This window comes from Canis lupus, chromosome 4 (genome assembly GCF_003254725.2).
Source record: "Canis lupus dingo isolate Sandy chromosome 4, ASM325472v2, whole genome shotgun sequence".
NCBI lineage: Eukaryota > Metazoa > Chordata > Mammalia > Carnivora > Canidae > Canis > Canis lupus.
This window is the reverse complement of record NC_064246.1, coordinates 2575875-2598993: the sequence shown is the minus strand read 5'-3', so window position 1 is coordinate 2598993 and position 23119 is coordinate 2575875. Positions and strand designations below refer to the sequence as shown.

Below are 23119 nucleotides of genomic sequence, written 5' to 3'. Positions count from 1 at the left end.
GGCAAGGACAGAACAATAATTTGATTATAGATGTTGTGTTAGGCAGAATATGGCTCCCAAAGATGATCCCAAGTTGCTTGAATCTGTGAAAATATTGCTTTACTTGGGCTTTGCCAGTGTGTCAAGGGTAAAGATCTTGAGATGGGGGAGAGATTACCTGGGTGACTCAGTCAGTTGAATATACGGTTCATGATTTTGGCTCAGGTCATGGTCTCAGGGTCATGGGATCGAGCCCCACAGTGGGCTCCACACTCAGCAGGGAGTCTGCTTGAGATTCCATCTCTCCCTCTTCAAAATAAATAAAACAAATCTTTAAAAAAAAAAGACTTTTAATGGGGAGAAATTTGCTGAATTATCATTGGGTCCAATATAATCTCAAGGATACTTAAGAGTGGGATGACTTCTCTGGCTTTGGGCAAGAGAGATGTTACTACAGAAGAATGGCCAGAGAGATGTGGTGTTGCTGGCTTTGAAGTTGGAGGAAAGGGACTGTGAGCCAAGACATGTGAGTGATCCTCAGGGAATTGATAGAAGAGTTGCCAAAGAAGGAATCCGAGGAAGTGAAGTCACGAGAAGCTGAGTGGAGAGACAGGAGGGTGGTTTCCTGGCACTCGTGAAAGGAGGGGCTGGTGAAGTGATTCCTAGATCTAGAAGGATTGGTTTGACAGCAGATGGAAAGAGGCCTTTGACTCTAGCAACTTGGAAACTGATAATATTTGAGAGGGCAGTGATAGTGGATGGGTAGGGAAATAAATACATTCCAACATGTTGAGGGCATAAGAGATGACGTGAGAGGGAAGTGGCCCCAGTCAGATAGATAGCTTGAAGTGCAGTACTGCCAGCTCAGGGTTTTAGTTCTGTGACCTCTGATAAGTCACTTGTGTTCTTTAAGTCTCAAATTTCCTCTTAGGGAGAATTTATAGGAGAAAAAAAATGACTTTTTTTTTTTTTACACATTCCACTATGAGATGGCACTGAGCAGTGGTGAAAGCTCAGAAGCCAGGATGCAGTCAAAGCTGACCAGTAATTTGAGGATAGCCCATGAGCCCATGAGCCCATTACTAAGGATAGCATCACGGTAGCCTCTCTTTTGTTCTAAAAGCACAGGCATGAGCTATGATGTACCTTTCTAAAATTTATTTTTGGCTTATCATTGTCTAACAAGAGAATTACATATGAAACAATAATATAAATATTTTATGAAATATGTCAGGATAGAAATTTAGATTTAAGGCTGGAACCAGAGGTCATTTCTATAAAACATTGTTGCATAATATGCCCTTGAGAGGAATGCGTTAATAGCACAAGACAGGGGCGCCTGGGTAGCATAGCTATTTGGGCCTCCAGCTCTTGATTTTGGCTCAGATTATGATCTCAGGGTCCTGGATCGAGCCCTGCATTGGGCTCCCTTCTTGTCAGAGAGTCTGCTTCTCCCTCTTTCTTTGCCCTTCCCTACCTCACATCTGAAATACATAAATCTTAAAAAAAAAAAAAAAAAAAGCACAGGATAGTATGAGAAATCTTCTTACCATTGATGAAAAGATATGTTTCATTTTTAAAATGCCAAAATTCAGAAATTACCAAAATTCAGCAGTTAAGTCTCCTTGTTATTGGGGATAACTTTGTTAATCGTTGACTAGTATATGATGTACTTCTAAAATTAAAGAGTTGGTTGTATTTCATCTTAACATTTGGCCTATTGAGACGTTTGTCAGTATTGCCTTCTTTGATTAATTACTGTTCGCATGAGGAAGAGTAAGTTTTATTGCAGCTGATTAGAGTCTGTACGTATCTGAAGAATACAGTGGTCCTTTGGCAAAGGTAATGTTCCAGAATCTTGGATTTATTGCACAATTTGTTGAGTTCTAATCATTAGCTTTTGGAATTGGCAATCCCTGCGATGTTGGGATATATCATTCAGTCATAAATTGAAATTATCAGATACCCAAACATAATTGCATTTGCTAGGTATGTTTGTGAATTAAGTTTGTATAGATTATAGATACTTGCCAGTTTCATCTGAGGAAACCTTACATGTGGAAGTTTATTTGTCCTGTAATTCTGAAGAATGTCTTGAGTCTCTCTCCATGGGATTTTTTAAGTTAGACTCCATTCTTTTTTCCACGTAAATCATCTAGGTTTCTGTAGATGCTGCCCATGGTTATAGCCCCAGAGCCATTGACATGAGCAATGTCACACTGTCCAGAGACCTGCATGTGAGTATTATGGACTTTTAAAAGTATGCAAATTTCATTTTTAAAAAGCATAATGTGGGGATCCCTGGGTGGCTCCGTGGTTTTTAGCGCCTGCCTTTGGCCCAGGGCGTGATCCTGGAGTCCTGGGATTGAGTACCACATCATGCTCCCTGCATGGAGCCTACTTCTCCCTCTGCCTGTGTCTTTGCCCCTCTCGCTCGCTCTCTCTCTCTCTCTCTCTCTATCTCTCATGAATGAATAAATAAAATCTTTAAAAATAAATAAATAAAAATAAAAAGCATAATGTAACACTTTCCTGAATATATTTTTTCTGCATGAATTATTTGAATATGGTATTCATAAAGAGGTCTATGAAATTCACAGATTATAGGCCTTAAATTTTCAATTGCTTTTAAAGTTGACAACATTTTCTAGGATGTTTCTTCTAAATAAGAATTTTCCATAAAGATAATGTGCATTTAAAAAATCTGACTAGGGATCCCTGGGTGGCGCAGCGGTTTGGCGCCTGCCTTTGGCCCAGGGCGCGATCCTGGAGACCCGGGATCGAATCCCACGTCGGGCTCCCGGTGCATGGAGCCTGCTTCTCCCTCTGCCTGTGTCTCTGCCTCTCTCTCTCTCTGTAACTATCATAAATAAATAAAAATTAAAAAATAAATAAATAAATAAAAATATAAAAAAAAATAAAAAATCTGACTATAATTAAGTAGTTGTGTGTGGGAAGAGAGTAAATCAGGAATTAGTAATGCTCTGCTTAAAGGGACCCTCAGTTCTTCATTAAAGAATACGTATGTTAAGTCATTTATCCAGTGAAGCAGGTAGCATTTTGCCTGCTCCATCTGTAGTTGCGTCTGTTCTCCTTTATTCCTAAGGAACATACTTTGAAATGGCTGATTTGAGTAAAAGAAAATTTGTTGTCTTGGATCAGAAGTTGACAGGTCAATATAATGAACAAACAATATTGACATTTTTTGGTATTTTCCCAAGAGGAATAAATATATACAGGCAAACTCTATGTAGTATGTCATGTTAATTATGTTAAATTGTTTGACTTGCCCCTTGTCATTGCTCCTATATGGATGGATGTCTTAAAATGAAATAGTGAACTTGAAAACCAAAAGGGCACAGGGAATCCTAAAGGCAATCTTATCAAAAAGCAAAAGGCCATAGAGGGGCGCCTGGGGGCTCAGTGGGTTAAGTGTCATTGGTCTTCCCACTCAGCAGGGATTCTGCTTGAGATTCTTTCCCTCTGTTCCTCTCCCTGCACGCATGTATGCTCTCTCTCTCTCTCTCCCAAATAAATAAATCTTAAAAAAAAAAAAAAAAAAAAAAGTGAAAGTCTCCAGAAAGGCTAATGTGGCTTGTCCAAGGTCTCTCCCCCAGTTTAGGGCAGACATGGAATCTAGACTGTACGCTAGGTTCTTTATATTCATTGTTTAATAAGGTTTAGAGTGTCTTTTAAAGCTTCAGAAATTACAGTAAGAACTTGTAAATAAATAGATTTTTCATTAAAGTTCACAGCTAATTTGAAGTTTCATTATTGAATTAATGAAACCTCTGTCCTTGAGCATTACAAATAACAAGAATCATTCCCATCAAATCACCTCTGCTGTTTACTACTGTGTGGTTTCACAGGCTGTTGGAATTATCTGGGATTCAGATTCTAACCAAGACAGTTGTGTTTGATTATCATTTAGAGTTATTTTAGCACTGACACACTATGATTTATTAATTTAAAGCATGTTTTGATATTACTTATTAGCAAGCAAAGTCCTCTGTTTCTACTAATTAAATTTTAACTTATCTGCTAAATATTTCATTCATTTAAGGCTATGGCAGAAATGATGGCTGAAAACTACCATAACATATGGGCAAAGAAAAAGAAAATGGAACTGGAGTCCAAAGGTAATATTTTCCAAAAAATCTGATTGAAAAACAGAATTCAACTACGTGAATCTCTGATATGGATAAAATCTCTTGTGTGTGCATGCATGTGTTCATGTGCGCATGCTCACACCTCTCTGATTACTTTCTATATAGTCTTTTTTCCCCCAATGTGAATATAATTGCCTCCAGGTCAGGACTACAACTTCTGTTACTTTTGTAATTTTTACTGTACAGATCTAGGCATCAAGAAACTATTTCTTATTTATTGGCGTACTTAAAAATATATTAGAGATAGTTTTGAAGAGCGAGGATATTTCAGGGTGAAAAATATAGCTGTGATATTGCAGGAGTTACCAGCCACCAACCACTAGGAGATAGAATAGCACAAATTAGAATTAGTCGTGGAAATGAACAGAGAAGATTCCTTACACCAAAATTGCCTATTGCAAAATTTGATTCACAGGTAGGCCCATTTTTCTAGAATGATTCCATGAATGTTTGTTAAACGAGCAATCAGGTTTTTGGTTGGCTGATGGATGGATGGATGGATGGATCTTTAGCTGAGTAATAGAAACATAGAGTTCTGCTTACTGGAATTCTGGAAGCGGCATCATCCAGATGACTAGTAAACAAAATCACTATTTTTTACGTGAGCAGATAACATGAAAAAAAATCTGTTTTTTTTCCAAGTATGTTTCAGTCACTATGGCTTGGTGAGTTTCTGGGCCAGCCATTCAGTGTTCCACAGTCAGTATTTTCTTTAAAACATGCTGCCTGTAGATGAGATATCCAAACCTCTGCATGCAGCTTGTATTGGTCCGGATTCATACTGCATGGTTGGGAGACAAGCAAGGGTTCAGCAGGTTAAATGGGGAGGTGGCAATATTAGTCCTCAGAACCTTTAGTCATTTTTCTTACTCCACATATACTTCCTCTTTTGAAGGAAAAAGTGAGTGGTTCAGGACCAAAATAGCAGACCGGTAGGAAAGGTGTTGGAATGAATATACAACAGTGGGTCTTGGCTTTTGGTTGTTGAGACTAAAGAAAGCGAGAAATGAGTCTTGGAAAGAAGAAAAGCAACAGACTGTCGACAGCTTTAGGAAAGAAACTGCTTGTGTCTTTTCTCAAATTTGTTCTCTCCCTTGGGGACTTTGATACCAACTTGTGTCCTGACAACTTTTGAGATCTGGGTTGGCATGTGGGAAGTGCCTATGGTGTGTGTGTGTGTGTGTGTATGTGTGTGTGTGTGAGAGAGAGAGAGAGAGAAAGAGAGAGAGAGAGATTGAGGAAAGAAGGGGAGGAGAGAGCAATAGGGGAGCATGGGAAGTCAGGAGCAATAAGACAGTAGAAAGAGAAAGTCATTTAAAGCCTGTCACACACCTAGACACTTAAAAGAATCAGTTCAGGGGCTGCACACTTTAGTGTCCACCCTATCCTGGGCTCTTTATTTTCTCTTCTGCCCTCTCTCTCTCCTTGAGTAACCTATTGGTATCTGACCCCAAAATTATTGTGGTTGCCAAATTAATACAATTTTCTAGGAAGAAAGGACTAAATACAATAGTGTAGTTCAAAATAGGAGATGATTTCAGGATGATTAAATTCGATGTTTGATTTACAAAAATTTTTTTTCATAAAACATCCCGTTTTATCTTTGATTATGGGAGAAGTCAAATTTGTTCTATACCCTTCTTGCTATACACAGAATGTTTGTTTCTATTGTCTTCTGATGATTGCATTATACTTGACACTATTAATATCAAACTATGAAATAACCGAAGTTATTTAAAACGCATAGTGTTTGCTGGCTTGGTAGCTGCAGACTGTCCCTTTGCATTTATGGTAGTATAGTGCCACCTAATGGTGAGAAAGCTCAGCGTGTGATTGCATTTCTGTGGAAGCTCAGGCTCCGCAAACTCCAGGAAAACGTGACATCTTCTTTCCCTTTTTGTTTGGTTATTTCAAGCGCAGGGACATTATGTCTATGATTTTTTTTTAGTGGCTCCTGGCGACATCATATTGGACACCGATCTAATAGACTCTATGTTGTCACCATAATTCAAACCAAGTATTCATTTTTAAGTACTTTTTTTCTGGAATGCCCACAGCAGTTTTGTTTCAAGGAATTTCAGCATCCCACTGAACACATATCCCCATATGTTTTTATAAACTTTACACTGGGGGCACACCATTGCTGTTCACTCTGATGCTGCTCACCAGATCTTTACATCTGGAATTACCAGTGCATTTTCTGAAACTTTTATAAGTTCCACAAAAATTTTTACAAACTCTGTAACTTTATACATACATTTTCATTAATTAGTTTTTTATTTATTTCAGAATTTTTCTAGAATTTTTTTAAATTTCAGAAATTTTCTAGGATTTTTAAATCTAAAAGGATGCTTTTTTTTGTATTTTTCACTAAAATAGGTAAACTAGAAATCTAGATGCTTGCTAGAAGTTTTAATCAGTCAAGTATGTATGCTACTCGTATTAGATATTTAAGAGAGATTAGCTTTTAGGTTAACCTGAATTTAGGTTTGTGTGGAATATGTGACTATAAAGTACTGTTTGATCTGGGAAGCATACTAAAAATTCCATATTTAAGACCTTTTCTTCTTCTCTCAGTGGTGGAAAATGAAGCTTATCCCTTGAAACATGTCCTATACTTTTGCTAGTTCAAGCTGTGCATGTTTTAGCAAGTATTTTTATGCAGCCCATCTTGAGAGTTTGTTTGAATGAAGAAGGGAACACATCTTCTCCCTTCTCGTGCAATTGCAGATGTCACTGGCACTTGATATCACAAATGCCTGCATGTCCATATATTAATTGCCTCTTAGAAGGCATATGTACAGTATATGAACAGTTTCCTAAATTAATTGGGACATTAAAGGCACTGGAGAGGCAAGAGCCTTATATGACTTGTATATACTCTGTGTAATAGGAAGATGCCAGAAGTTAAGTACGATCGCATAATATGCCACTCTATCACATTTCAGATTATTTTCTAATGACAGTGCTGTGTTCTTGTTTTGGCATGCTCTTAGGAGGTGGAAATCATCCCCTGCTGGTACCTTATGATACGCTGACAGCCAAAGAGAAAGCCAAGGACAGGGAAAAAGCACAGGACATCCTCAAGTTCTTGCAAATCAATGGCTATGCTGTATCCAGGTAAAAGCACGTCTGCCATTGTACATTCCTGTTATAAAGACTGGATGTTGAAATATCCCTGTCAGATTTAATGCTGAAAATGATTCAGTGGTCCCTTTACACCTTAGAGCTACTATTTAGTATGTTCAAAACATACACCTCAGAAACATTAATGTCCTTGGCTGTTTGCTACTAACTGGTACCTTTCACTACTTAGGTTAAATCCAATCCATCATTTAGGCAACAATTTTTGGCAAAAGTGACCCTCTGTTTCTCTAAAGGTGACATTTTTTGCATGATAATAGAATTATTCTCTACAGTTTTATATCAGATGCAAAGTATCCCTTCTATACTAAATCTCACTTTTGCCTTTAGCTACAAGGAGATGAGATAATATTTTTATATATACCATATATACTTTTTAAGCAGAATTGTACCTTCAAATAGTCTTTGTCGGACCTGGTTTCAATATTTCATTTTTGCTGCTCTAGGGGGTTTAAGGACCTGGAATTGGACACACCTTCCATTGAGAAACGATTTGCCTACAGCTTCCTTCAGCAACTCATTCGCTATGTGGATGAAGCCCATCAGTATATCCTGGAGTTTGGTAGGTACCATCATCCTATTACTTAGTCTAGGTTTTGTTATTCTTAATGTTGATAACATCAAGGTATAGCACAGACTGCCAGGCTGGTTTTGGTTTTTTCTCTGGTAGTATAAACACTGCCTCTCCATCCTATTACTTAACAGAGTCTAATGGTCAGTAGGCAGACACATTCTTAGGGATGGGTAAATTTAGAAAATCTAAAAAAATATCGAACACACCATTCTTTTCTTCTTCTAATGTTTATTGGCATTGATTTCTTATTTTGAAAGACACTGCACAGACGTCACACTGGTTAGACACATTGGATGGACACTGTAAAATCTTTCTTTATCTTTCTAATTTAAAATTAATTGCCATGCTCCTAAAAAAATTGAAACTCTGTGGATCCCTAAACTTTCAAGTCAATGTGAAGGCCTTTGTAGGGACACATGCTCATACTAGAGTATCTGCGAAGTAGAACATTTTATTATCCCCTTAAATAAAATGGAAGACCTCTTCCCAATGTGGCCCAATGCTACTACCTGCATGTGAAAAGAATTCTTTCTTTTAAAATCTTAGATTCAGAACAGATTTTCAAGACAGCCTCTTCTTCCATCTTATTTAATGATCGTCCTTGACACTATTGACTTAAAATTTGAGTTGTGAATTAGTGAGCTTCATGTCAGATCACTCTCCAGCCACTGGTATTAAGGTAGAAGGATTAAGGATTCAGATAGAATTTGTCCCCTTTGGAAAACAAGTGTGTTATGGTGATTATCTTTTTATTTTCTTTTTTCTTGTTTTTATTTTTTTAGATCCTTATTCTTTCTGCTTTTTACTTGTTCAGGGCCCATAGTCCTAGGTAACTTAGCAGTAAACACATCCTCCACTAGCAGATCCTGACCAAGGGCTCTTTTTGATATTATTTTCTTAGGATTTAGGACTTAGTTTTTGGCACATCAGTTCATAGAATTTCGAGTCTGGCTTTTTCTTGTTTCTGGTCTCCTGTATCCTAAATGTGATTAAAGATTTTTCAGGGATCCCTGGGTGGCGCAGCGGTTTGGCGCCTGCCTTTGGCCCAGGGCGCGATCCTGGAGACCCGGGATCAAATCCCACATCGGGCTCCCAGTGCATGGAGCCTGCTTCTCCTTTTGCCTATGTCTCTGCCTCTCTCTCTCTCTCTCTGTGTGACTATCATAAAAAAAATAAAATAAAAAAAATAAAGATTTTCCAGTTAAGTATTGTTCTCTTAAAGAACTTCCTTCTCTCTCAATCTGCTCATTATCTGCAGCCAAATGCTATACTTTGGCTCTCTTCTTAACTGTCTTTTTCACAAAAGCCAATCATGCAAACTAATTTAGGATTTGTAATCCCTTTGTAGCTCATACAATGATATTTTTTAAAATATGATTTATGAGTCACCCTGAAAAGTAGCCAGATTAGTCTCACTTACTGAAATATGATCCAAAAAATTAATGAGACCATGGTGAGTTTTTGAAGCTTTCATGCATATAGTTAAATACTGAAATTTCTCAGGCACATTTAAAAGTATATGACATGAAACAGAAACATAGATGACAGAAACACACATTTGAAGGGTAAATGTGCTTGGATTTTATCCACATCATACAGACGTTTCTGAATAAACCAGTGTTTGTGCAGAGGGAAAACCTTGCTGCGAATTCACCCACTTAGTGCATTTCATTCTTTCCACAGGGTACAGGGTCTTACAAACTTAACAGTGGGGAGAAAGTGAAGCTAGGTCAGTACAGAGCCCAAGAAATTAAGGTTTTTATCATGGTCAATGTCACGTGTTCCCTTTTCAGATGACTGTAACTGAGAACTCTGTTAGAAGAGCAGAGCTGGGATTGTTTACACTTAGTTTATTTTATTTTATTTTTTTAATTTTTATTTATTTATGATAGTCACAGAGAGAGAGAGAGAGGCAGAGACATAGGCAGAGGGAGAAGCAGGCTCCATGCACCGGGAGCCTGATGTGGGATTCGATCCTGGGTCTCCAGGATCGCGCCCTGGGCCAAAGGCAGGCACCAAACCGCTGCGCCACCCAGGGATCCCTACACTTAGTTTAATTTCCATTTTTTATTGTCACTGCAAATGAAACTTCTGTAATGCCTTCTTTTATCTTTAAATTTACTGCCTTTGCAACACATCTGAGGCTAATGGCCATAGTAAGAATATACATATGCCTTTTTCTGATTTTTGTTTTACATCTAGATCATATTCTCTCCATCAGTATTTTGCACATAAGCATTTTGTTAAAATGCATAATGTAAAGAAGTAGGATATTTCCTATTTAATTCCTTGAAATGTTAGCATATTTAGCTATGTGCAAAACTTGTGTTGACGTAGTTTTTATAGTGTATATGAGAAAGTCCCTTAAATGGATCCAGCCTTTTTGCATAATATTCTTGAGGGAGATTTAATGTAAAAGTGATAGAAGACTGAAATCTGTGAGTATAAAAAAGGCATAGTTTTCTTTTACTTATTCATAAAAAGAGCATTGCTCCAATATTACAAAATATTATCTAAATTTCCTAGAAAATTATCCCAAACCTATGTGTCAGACTTAATAAGTGATATCTCCTGGCAGCCTGGGTGGCTCAGCGGTTTGGTGCCATCTTCAGCCCAGGGCGTGATGCTGGGCTGGACCCAGGATCGAGTCCCAGTCGTGCTTCCTGCATGGAGCCTGCTTCTCCCTCTCCCTCTGTCTCTGCTTCTCTCTGTGTGTCTCTCATGAATAGATAAATAAAGTCTTTAAAAAAGAGAGAGATCTCTAATTGCTTTTATTTCTATTTACACATAATTTTTTCAGGAACAAGTTTGATTGTTATAAAATAGTGAAACTCTGCTTTCAAATTTTACTAAAACTTTATATCCAATATTGATATTTTTTTTTCTCCTCAATGTGTTCTGCATGTAATCTTGGTTTGTTAGAGTTATGGTTACATCTTCTATAAGCATGAAGCCTCCTCTGTATGCATGAAGGAGGTGCAGAAGGCCACTTCTAAGCTAAATGCATTAGGTCAATCAGTTCTTAACCTCAAAAGCATTTTCTAAACCATGGGGAAAATTTGGGTGTCTTTGTTTTGCTTATGAAAATTGTCTTGTGACAGTTTCTTTGTTCCTGAGCAGCATGTTAATTTTCAAATCTGATATTATGGTTGTGATCCTCCCTCCCATCCCAAGCTGGCTTCCTGCAGCCTTTTAGTTGGTACATTAATAATATAACTTTTAATTACTAAGTAACTACTTTATCAGAGGCCAAGGTTAAAAATCTCACCAGTTTCGTTTACTGAGTTAGTACTGGCTGCTCTCATACTTTCTTAATGAAAGAAAATGTAGGATTTTTTACTTTATTTTATTCCAGTTTTCCCCCTACAAGATCATAAAGCTAAACCAGCATGTGTCTGCTCTTAACCACATCAATGGGCTATCCTCAATAAATTTTTTATTTTGGTTTGAGTATTTTTTAATCCTTTTTTTTTAAAAGAAATCCTCAAATGCCTCTTTTTTTTTTTAAGATTTTATTTATATTTGACAGAGAGAGAGAGCACACAAGTAGGGGGAGGGGCAGAGGGAGAGGGAGAAGTAGACTCCTCACTAAGCAGGGAGCCTGATGCAGGACTTGATCCTAGGACCCTGAGATCATGACCAGAGCCAAAGGTAGATGCTTCACTGACTAAGCCACCTGGGTACCTTTTTAAAATCCTTTTTAAAAATTATTATCCTGCTGAATAAAGTTAGCCTTGGTATTTTGGACAGCTTTCTGTGTTCAGTTTACCAGGGTAACACATTTAACAGTGTGTTCTAAATGTTGCATTTTGGGTGAATGTTTTGTAATATTTGAAGTGAAACATGTTCCTAGCAACTCTTTGTATCTACAGATGGTGGCGGCAGAAGCAAAGGAGAACATTTCCCTTATGAACAAGAAATCAAGTTCTTTGCTAAAGTACAGTATACGATCCATTTTGTTTTTGCTTCAATATATTTATTTACAAAATGTACTCTCTAGGTCTTTGACTCTTTCCAGAGTGTACTGGTCTACAAATGTGAATTCTATGACAAGTAAATATTCTGTGGCACAAAAAGAACTGCATGAATCATGTGAGATTAAATTTGCTGCTAGGACACTTGGTCTTACTTTATTTAACTCACTGTTCTTCCTATCTTAATTCTCAAATCACTTCCATCTATATGGAGTCCAATTAAGTCCCCTTTTGGGGGGGGGGCTTTTATCAAATGACATAGAAGAAACATGTCTACTTCTTAATATTTGATTGTTGTTAGGATTTAAAAATTTATGAGCATTTTTTTATAAAGAGGAAAAGCATTTGTTAATTTATAAATTACAAATTTTAAAAGTTTTACATTATAAGCTTTACTGCATAATCTCTATTGTGGGACCTTTGTCCTACTCAGTTTACAGATGAGAAAACTGAGGATCAAAGAGAATAAATTGTTTATATAGTATAAAGTATACCCATTTTTATTAGTCATTCCATTTATTAAGAATTTATCAATAGTCTGCTCTTTGCCTGGAACATTCATGACTTTCTTTCAGCCAGTAAGGGAAGGAGCCAAAGTGTTGCAGATTCTCCACACTGGGTTCGTTCAACAATATTGTATAATTCATTTACTCAGCATGTGTTGTGTGCCTAGTCTCTGTCAGGTATTAGCCTACATCCCAGGGATTGCTCTCATGGACACAGAATGCCCTTGGGAAGTTTTCCTGTTTATGGTGTATTGGCATTAACCTGAAGACTTAATGATTTCAGTCAATTTACTTTCAGAGTACTTGCATTTGGTGGTTACTATAGATCATTTGCAAAAAGGCACATTACTTCAATTGATTAATATTTGGCTTTTATTACGTTTTCAGAATTGTGCCCTTTACTGTAAGGGAGATTCCTCTTGTCTTTTCTTTCCACTCCGTATAGTGCTCAGAATCTATACCCTACCATCTTAGTTTGTATTGGGCTACATATTGCTAGCTATCTTGTCCTACTGGGTTATAGTCCCTCTAATAGCCAATTATTACAAAGGCTGTATTCATGGCCTCTAACCACACGTTTGAAATACATTCTTATCTTGCCCTGTCTATATCCTCAGCACCCCTAGTGATTTTATTTGCAGATGCCTCATGTGGTTTAATTTCTTCTGAGTCTTTGACTTATTCATTCACGTATTTGTTGAGTAGCTATTATGTGTCATCACTAAGTTCAGGCAATGTTGCAACTTTCTAGGAAAATCACAAAAAAATTGTATTTTGCTATTATATATAAATATGGTATACAACATCATGGGGGGAAATGTAATCAGACAGACTTGAGTCTAAAAACTGATAGTGCCAGATATTATTACTTTTCTCATTTATTTTTTAACAGATATTTATCTAATGGGTGCCACAAAATCCTAAGTGCTAGTGATCCAGGAGTAAACAAAACAGAGCAAAGAGTAGTCATAGAGGCCAGGAAAGAGCAATAATGGGAAACAAACACAGCATGTCTGTTGTTCTTATATACCTTATAAACTCTTATGGAGAGAGACTAACTCAAAATTTAGTTGTTTTGCAAATGCTTTTTTGCAAAATCAAGTTTTTTTTTTTTTTTCTCTCTCAAGAACAGAGAATATGGGGATTTTATCTAGTTGAGGCAATCAATGAAAGATTATCTGATGGAGCGCCACTGGGCTGAGGTCTGCAGGAGTGGAGTGAATGGGTTATAGGGTTATGGACTTATGGAAGAACATTTCAGATACCGGGAATGGTTTGTGCAAAGCCTCATGGTGTGAGTGCACAGGGTGAAGAGGAGGAATTCGCCCCAGGCCAGCAGGATTAGCATCTAGGAATGGCAAGTGGGCTTTGAGATAGGCCAGGTAAGAAGTGAGGTAGGTAAGTGGCAATGTGACTTGGAGGAAGTCACTCACTTTCTGCACCTGAGTTTAATACCTAGAAAATAGGGATGATGACACCTACCGCACAGAGTAGTTGTTGGGGAAAATGAAATGATAGGACATCAATTGCAATCTCCACACATAATAGAGACTCAATAAATGGTAGTTGTTGATTATTTCTGAACCTATTGGGCACTGAACTATATTATATGAAAATACTAAGGATATTTCATTTTTGAAAAGATAGGAAAGTAATTCCACGCTGTTGAAAATGTGGAACATTCCCAGTAACCATGTCATGTCCCACACATGTGCCAATGTGTGGCTATACAGGGACTGGAGATAGGGTGAGCTACCAGAGGACCTGCTGGCTGTGGGGAGAACTCGGGCTACTCCAGAGCCTCAGCCCACTGTGTAGATCTCTTCTCTTTTCTTTTCTTTCAGGTGGTTCTTCCTTTAATTGATCAATATTTCAAAAACCATCGCTTATACTTCTTATCTGCAGCAAGCAGACCTCTCTGTTCTGGAGGACATGCATCAAACAAGGAGAAAGAAATGGTGACGAGGTAAACAGCTACACAAAATAAAACAGCCACACAAAATAAAGATTGTTGTTGAGTGAAGTGTATTTGCATTTGAAAAAGAGCTGCTGGGAATCCTAAGGTGGGAACATGCAGGGTGCCCACCCAGGGTCCCTGTCCCCTGGGCCCTTTGGAACCAAACACTGTGAGGATGCTCTCTGCAACTTAATATATGTGTTCTACATGTTGAGTCTTGTCTTTTATTTTGCTGCTAAATATAATGCTGAATAATAGGAATAAGGCACTCGATACAGAATCCACAAGTAGAAGCATCACTAGATTAGTATTTGTGATGAATATAACTTTCTTTAAAAATTCTCTGAATCAAAAAAATAAAAAATAAAAAAAATTTCTCTGAATCTATTATTTTTGTGAAACTGTTGAAAAATAAAGGCATTTTTCTTGAGGGCAAGACCCCACTTACAGAAATTCTGTTTTTCGATGTTTGCTTGAAAATAATGACCCATCTTGGAAGAAAATGACATAAAAATATGTGCTTTCTGAAGATTTCCCCTCACACCACTCAAGCTGGCATCTTAGTTTCTGTTTAAACCCAAGTATTTCTTGGGTTTAAACCCAAGTATTCCTTGTAGATTATTGGTGGTTCTTCTGGGTATTTCAAGTCTGATTTTTCAAAAATTCTGCCAAAATTTAGGACTCATGAGAATCGATTATTCAGCAAATCTATTTCTGTATTATCAAACTGCACAGGAGTCCATACCAAACTTTTAGATTGTGTTTGAAAAAAATTTCTATAAAAGCAAATAACCTTGACAAAGCAGATTTGACTTTAATGATCTGTGATATCATGTGATATAAGATTGCAACAGGGCTAAAAAACCATTCCAAACTTCTTCAAATGATGATCTTCCTGTGAAGTTGGTAACAGCAATTATAAAGAAATAGAGAATCCATCCAGTAGCACACTTTGTTTCCACCAGCTTTGTTACCAGAAAAAAAAAAGGAGTGAGAGGCTACTTTCCAAGATATGAGTCCCCTCCCCCTATCTCTTTGGCATGGTCTTTTTACCTCTTTCCCCAGGAGAGAGAGGCCCATCCCCCCTCATTTCACAGGCCCATCATCCCCAGTGGACTGGAATGTCTCAGCGGCTAGAAAATGCTAAGGCAACAAGTTACCTTTAAACACCTTGCACCCAAGGCTAGTGCAAGGTCTCCGAGCCCTCCCTGGGTCAGAGTGGCCTTTTGTAAGAGCAGCTTTGTTCACTGAATTGCTGTTGATTTAGATGTCATTCGGTTACATAAATTAAGAGACAATGTACTCAGAGGATATAGGAAAAAAATACAGATAAAATTATGCACATTCTGCTCTTTCCCTTCTCCCATATCATGTTTTGTCTCTATTATGTTTTCATTCTTAGAACTGTTCCCTGAGGACAGAAGTAACTAATTTTCCTTTGCCCAATTTTCCCTCATAGAATAAATCAGAAAAGCATTGCTGTTCTGTGCTAGCTTCAGTTGATGTGGTTTGGGGGCCCAAGATGCCGCTTCTTTATCAACACTGCACCAAAATATTTTCCATAATTTCATCTTATTTTTTCTTCACCTCCTGGAAAGAGGGTTGGCAAATTTTACTTTTCCCATTATGGACCTTGAGAGCTTGTTTGGAGGTTCTAGGAGGGGAGCGCAGCTACTCGTATACCCTTGACCGAAGAACGGTCCTCCTCTATCGGGGACGGTCGTCCTCTTCGACCGAGCGCGCAGCTTCGGGAGGGACGCACATGGAGCGGTGAGGGAGGAAGGGGACACCCGCCTAGCCAGCCAGATCAGCCGAATCAATCCTGGCGATCAATGGGGTGACAGATGTCACAGCCAGATCGCCCTCACAACTTTTATATATTTTTAAAGTTTTTAAAATGAAAAATCTTTTATAAGCATAAAAATGTATTTCAAAACCACTGGAATCACCATCTCAGTAACAAAAACCAACTAAAAATTTTGTTTGATATGTTTAAATGAAATCACTGAAATTTATAAATGTGTGATTTCTTACCGCTTCAGTTAAATATTATGTCAGTGAATAAAATGGGCAAAAAAAATTAAAAACAGGATAAAATACAACAAAAAAAAATGCTGGCCCTGCTACTGTGAATAAGCAGTCATGTCTTCATATACATGTTGGACACTGAAGTGATAATATTAATTTGTATTTAACAATTGTGTGTTGCAGTAGTTGTGTAGGTTGGAGTTAACATGCACACTTAAGGACGAGTTGTTTCCATTAGATGTTTAGATACTTCTTGGCACTAGAAATCATGTATTGAGCTTTTTCTATACTATCACATCTGTGAAAAAGAATAAGGGTGGCTTCTGCACTCTGGGAGTCTACTTGGCAGTACCTAAGTATGTGAGTATAAATATAATTCTGCTAGGAGAAAGACATGCAGTGCTGTGGGATTCAAAGTAAAGTGAGACCACATTGGATGAGTATGGATGAGCTAAAGATATAGGAAAGCCATGATCATTCAAAATTGATCTTAAAAACATGTAGGTCGTAGATTAAGAAGGGAAACTATTTGCATGTAGATAACAACATAAAGAGCGTAGAACATAGTAATTTAGGGGAAATGTGGGTTATGTAGATTGATTGTGGAATACTATAATTGACATTAATTGTCAGAATAAGGCATCTTCCTTTTTTCTTTTCAATTTTCTTAATTAATCTTTTTTACTTAATTCATTAGCCCTATGAAACCACTGGGATATAGGGCAGTCAGGCAGCAAAGGTGAGATTGAGAAGAGTCAGCTTGCTAGGAGGCCATGACAGTAAAGCAGGCTGTTGAGACAGACATGCTTCCTCAAATAGGTGGTTCTACCCACTGATTCATTCAACACATACTCCTGAATGCCTACCATGTGCAAAATGCCATCCTAAGTTTGAGACAAAACACACACTCACACACACACACACACACACACAACAATGCAGTTCCTAACTTGAGTGCACTTAAAAGTGCAGCTGGGTACCTGCGTACATGCAGAGCTGACCACTTAGTAAGTTGTGATGAGTACTGGAAATGAAGCATGGACAAGAGAAAATCACAGGACATGGCACTGAGCCACAGAGCATGTAGAAAAAAGGAGGTCAACCTGGTGCTGGGTTTCGATGCTGAGTGATTGTAACAATATTGGTGGCAACAGCAAAAAAAGAAATAACAGAGTAACTAGTTTTGAGAAAAAGAGGTTAAATTTGGTTAAGGAATTATTGGAAGTAGAAGTAATAGCAGGTCTTTCAGCTAGAAATGTCCAGCAGGAAGTTGGAAAAGAGTGGTGTTCGTGGAGGGACCAGAGCAAGAAATGACATATTGGGAGATTGTCTGGATCCATGTTCTGCTCAGAGTTCTGAAAGCAGATGAAAGGGGAGTGGAGAGAGGAGCAAATGGTTCTGAATACCAAAGCGTGGAGAATATTCCAACTGAAGGGCTTTCAGAAGTGGGTTTTTGAAGAAGATAGAGAATGATTAATGAGGGAGAAAAAGGGGGAAATGCATTGCTGTAAAATAGAATTCAGGGTTTCCCAGATTGAAATAGTCGATGATGGCAAGTATGTTAGAGAGCTCTCCAGGACGGAGGTTGAAAAGGTTTTATTAGATTTGCTGATTGGCAAGTATTGAGAATATCTAGGGAGTGTTTCAGTAAAGCAATGAAGTGATAAAATTACAAAGCAAGGCATAAAGCCAAAGAAGTGTAGATATGTTATAAATTCTTAAGAATGTTAGTAATGAAGGGATATACAGAAAGGGGATAACAGTATTATGGAAAATATTTTTGGAGAAACTGTAGGTCAAAGCTTACATTAATAAAACCTTATAGTCAGTATAGAAACTGTACTCTGAAAGAGGATGGCACAGGAGAGGAAAGAGGCATAATATGTCTTTTGGGTGAACCTGATTTTCTATATATCTTTATTTCCCTCTGGTGGCACATTGGCTGCTGATTAGAGCACCCAAGTTAAGAAGCAGCTGCTACTGCAAGAAGTCATCTTTCTTGGACAGACTCTCAGACATTCAATACCCAACAGAATGGGATACAGAGCAATTCTGTTTTCCATCACAGCAAAATGTCCTAGGTCTCGATGAATTGGGCAAAATTATCTCCGGATGTTTCATGCTGGTACTAGAGAGTCTCGGTAAAAGGTAAAAGACATCGCTTAGAATAGGTTGGTGTACATAGAGGGATTCAAAATGTGTACAACTATAAGAAGTAATGACTCTTTCAGATGGAGACAGACCTTTGTTAAGGTGGCATGCATAAGGCTCAGCGGATGAGGGCACCTGGAGAAAGTTGCTTTTGTTTCATTGTCTTTTTTTCTTTACATTATAGCACAGGGATGAATAATGCAGGAGGCTAATGTCTCATTTTAAATTCTAATATCTACTTGAACAGATCATTGTTTTAAAAACTTTCAGAACTGCTAAGAGATTTCTCAAGACCTCAAATCCATCTACACATTTGTTAATGTATGTTCTCTTGGAAAAGCTATACAATGCCCTGTGTAATCAATGTTCATTAATACGTTATTCCACATTGTTACTGAAATGAGAAATGAGAGCCAAAACTTCCTGTTAAGAAGGTCAGTGTCACAAATGTCATTCTCTGTCTCCTTTCTCCCATCCTGCCATGAGCACGTGACTCCATTTTTGCCCATGGAGTAGTGTGTATCCCCAGTCCTGGTGAGTGTACATCTGCACACTGCTGCTTATGGGATAGCTTTCCAATACAAAATGGGACGGTCAGGATATCGCTGCCACTGCTATTGGGACAGTCAAACTGGGTGTGGGTAGTGCTGTACAAATGGATCGTTAAGGCTAGAGCTTTGGTAAGTTCTGGCTATGCAGAGCCTATGCTCTCGGAGAGCTCAGGAGTGTGTGGGTAAATGTGAAACTCATACCAATTGTAAGATGGGAGAATAGGTGTCATGGTAGAGATTTGCAAATGGCTCCTGAGAGAGGCTGGAAAGGGAACTCTTTCAGCTTGGGCTGGGAGTGGTGAAGGAGCCTGGGTATTAGCAAAAGCTTGTTGCAGTAGACTTGTGTGGTGCCAGATCCTGAGGGGTGGGTAGAGAGGAGTGTAGCAGGGAAGTGAGTGACGGGTATTCCAGGTAAGACCTGCAAGAGGCCACCAGACTGTGGATTTATTACAAGCCAGGACAATAGCAGGTCTTGCCCAGATTGTGGGGTCCGATGTAAGTGTTCGTACACACAGTGCTGTCGTGCTGAATGCTGAATGCAGGCCACCCTTATATCCTAGGGAGGACATAAAAACATAGGAACTTGGTCTAAAAGAGATAAGAAACAGACTCAACTCAAGCCTTAGCATTAAGAGGCCTTGGTTATCCCATCTGTAACGTTTTTCCCTGAGTGATTATCAGCTGTTCAAATTCTGTCTCTACTTCACTGCATTCATATTCACTGGATGCTTTGGTATATGTGTAAGGGGTGTGTGAACAAAAAGGAAAGTTCAAATGATAAACATACTGAAATTTAAAGTAACGTTTTATGCCCAAAGCACCATACTTCTGGTTTTAAATAATGTCCATGACAACAATAACAAAGATTCTAGGATTTCATGGTACATGTGGTACATGTGGGCAGATAAAATGCAAGTGTTTTCCTTGTGGTATTTGAGTAGTTATATTCTTGTGGAATTCATAGAGATTGCTTTTATATTAATTAGCTTTGCTTTCAAATTTTTTTTGGTTTCTTTACTTATAATATGTGCTTTTTTAACCATGTTTGTTATAGATATGCACTCAAAGATTCTTTCTTTAATACCTTTACTCCACATTCTGCTCAGAGAATCGATTCTTTCTGCGTGACATCATGTTGCTTTTTCCTGCTCATATATCAGCTGTTTATTTTTCTTTTCTTCTTCTTTTTTATTTATTTTATTTTAATTTCTCCCTGTCTTTTCTACCTTCCCTCCCCTTTTCCCCTTTTCTCTTTTGTTTTTCTTTTGTCTTCAGCCTATTCTGCAAACTTGGAGTTCTTGTCAGGCATAGGATTTCACTATTTGGTAAGGAGACCCTTGAAACAAATATGAGCATGGCCATCACTTGGTTTTCTTTGCCAGTTTTGCACTATGTTGTGTGCTGCTATGTTGCATGAATGCATGTTTGCATGGCTGCATGCATGGTCGTCATAGGCCAAGGTAAGGTCCTCGAGGTTGTTTGTAAGTAGCATTACTATGGTGAAATTGAAGACTGTAACTTTTTTATGCTGGTCCGAAGCACATTTGAAAACCAAAAGGTTTTATTATAAAGGAGAACATGAACGAAAGTGGCAGCTTCTGCCATATTTTATTTCAGAGGGGTAAAGAGGAACTGGGCCCTTGAACTTGTTTGTCTATTTCCAATAGGTGAAAGAATGAGCTGTCATAAATCAAAAAAATTTAACTGCACTTTTTTTTGTTGTTGTTGTTAATGCTCTTGACTACAGATTTACATGTTAACTGCATTCCTGACATTGGAGCTTCATAGTAGAGACAGTGAGGCAAAGACTTCACTTGGCAAGAGTGACTTTTTGAGACAGTTTTTGTGTCTGAGAATTCACATAACTGAAGTCCACACACCTGAGCACCTGCTTTTGGACTGCCATGCAGGGCGGCCACTCACTTTCCACAGATCCTCCTTGCTCTGGGGCAGTAGGACTCAAGTATAGCTGGCAGAATTTGTGTTTTCATTTCTGTATCTGCTTTTATAAGTCACAAAAGCAAATTTCAACCCTGTGTGCTATCGGTTATGAGACAGTGTTGGGGTAATTTCAGTCGTAAAATATCAAGTGTATTGATACCAATATTGTAAGTGCAATTCCATTTACAGGAAAAACTAAGGATTAGGTCATTTCTTTAAAAGCCACAGTGAATGAACTGAAGGATAGATGTGTATGTGTGTGTGTGTGTGTGTGTGTGTGTAAAGATACACACATACACTCATTTAAATTCTTTCTATGTTTTGAGAAATGATAGTTTCTGGATATAATTCCTTAAAGCTCTGTTTGGTTGCTAATTTTATTAGATCCAGTACTACATGCTCTTAAATTTCATAATAAGGTATGTTTCATTTAAATGGCCTGAGTTTTGGCATTAATGTTTCTGTTATCCCAAATCAATGGGCAGATTATCTTCAAAATAACTTCTAGTTGACTGCTATTTGTTTGACTTCTCTTCTACAAAGAAAAATTTCTGTGAAATTATGTGGACAGAATTGTTATGTACTCTTCAACTTTCTCGTAGTAACAGTGGATTCCAGTGTCCTCCATTTGTCTTATTATATATCATTTTGATGTGGACCCCTTTTTCTTAAGTGCAGTGTTTGCATTCTTATTAATGAGCATAGTAATACTTTCTGTTGTGATATTTCTGACTTCTTGCGTATTGTAAATTCTTGGTTTCCTGTGTTATGTTTCACTATAATTTCCTTTTAAAAACTTTTGAGGTGTTCCATATATAGAACAAGTGCACAAATCTTGAAGATAGCTTAATGATATAGTTTGTTGTTATATGGGTTATATACCCATGGGTTATATACCATTTCCTCAGATTAAGATATAGAACATATCCAGCATTTCAGATGTCTCCCTTAGGCCATTTCCCAATTTATAACCTTCTGCGAAGGAACTCTATGTAGACCTCCATTACTGTGGGTTAATTTTGCCTATTTAATCTCCTTGTTTTTTAAGGGTCTAGTAATTGAATATAAATGCATAATAACACTTGTCATACCTCTCAGTATGGACTGAGACTAGCATTCATTCCATCCCAATGTGATATTGATACTCCATTTAGGCATTGTATCTTAAATCTCTCAGCCTTTAAATACTATTATTTTTAACAGGAATTTACTGGAGAGCTACTATATGTATTTACTTCAGAAGTGTATTTGTGTGTCTTCTACATATTATTCTAGCATCTCTTGTTTTTATTGTTTCAAATTTGCTTTGGCATTTGCCTGGAAAGTAATACAAACCTCAAGAGGCCTTTGTTAATTACACATTTTCTAATACAGACTCATCCAATGATTGGAATCCTTAAGTCTTATCCATGTTATCTTTATACTTGACGGTTATAACCTGACTTTAGAACAGGACTTTGGAACTAGAACAGCTGAGTGATTTGGATGAGGAACTTGACTTCTCTGAACTTTTTTTTTTTTAACTAAGTTAAAATGACTACCAATCTTTGAGATCAATTGCACATAGCTGATCTAATATAAGATAATGAATGCTCAAGTGCTGTGGAAACTGTAACTTTACAGCTTTCTAATCTAAGGGATTCCTAGTCTGATTTGCACAGGGTTTTTTTTTTTTTTTTCAGACTTTATTTATTTGAGAGAGAGAGAGCATGAGCAAACACACAAGCTCCGAGAAGAGGCAGACAAAGAGGGAGAGGCAGACCCTGCTGAGCAGAGAGCCCGATGGTGGGCTCGATCCCAGGACCCTGAGATCATGACCTGAGCCGAAGGCAGATGCTTAACCCTCTGAGGCACCCAGGCACCCCTCCACAGTTTTTATTTATATAAATCAAACTCCAAAAGAACTACACTAGGGGAGTTGGCTACTTAAAGTACCCGCACGACGAAGGCTTTTTAATCTACCCATTTCCAGAATGAAATGGGAGTGGTATACCATATATTTATTTTTGATGTATCAGTTCTGCCATTGTGGATTTTCCTAAAGAGAGAGACCTAATGATGTATATATAGTGGTCTTTTAGAGTCCTATTAATCTCTTATTTTTTCCTTTCTCCCTTTTTTTACATGATATCATTTTTCCGTATT

At 37.8% G+C, this 23119-nt stretch overlaps 1 protein-coding gene across 1 annotated transcript in view; it reads left to right on the top strand.

The window, feature by feature from the left end:
• Window positions 1-23119, top strand: part of RYR2 (ryanodine receptor 2) — a 727453-nt gene that overhangs the window by 568135 nt on the left and 136199 nt on the right. The window contains exons 57-63 of the mRNA XM_049108740.1: window positions 2139-2216; window positions 4043-4118; window positions 7145-7268; window positions 7739-7854; window positions 11739-11803; window positions 14191-14312; window positions 20309-20358. Coding sequence (XP_048964697.1) covers window positions 2139-2216; window positions 4043-4118; window positions 7145-7268; window positions 7739-7854; window positions 11739-11803; window positions 14191-14312; window positions 20309-20358 — 631 coding nt within the window. The remainder of the gene's footprint in view (window positions 1-2138; window positions 2217-4042; window positions 4119-7144; window positions 7269-7738; window positions 7855-11738; window positions 11804-14190; window positions 14313-20308; window positions 20359-23119) is intronic.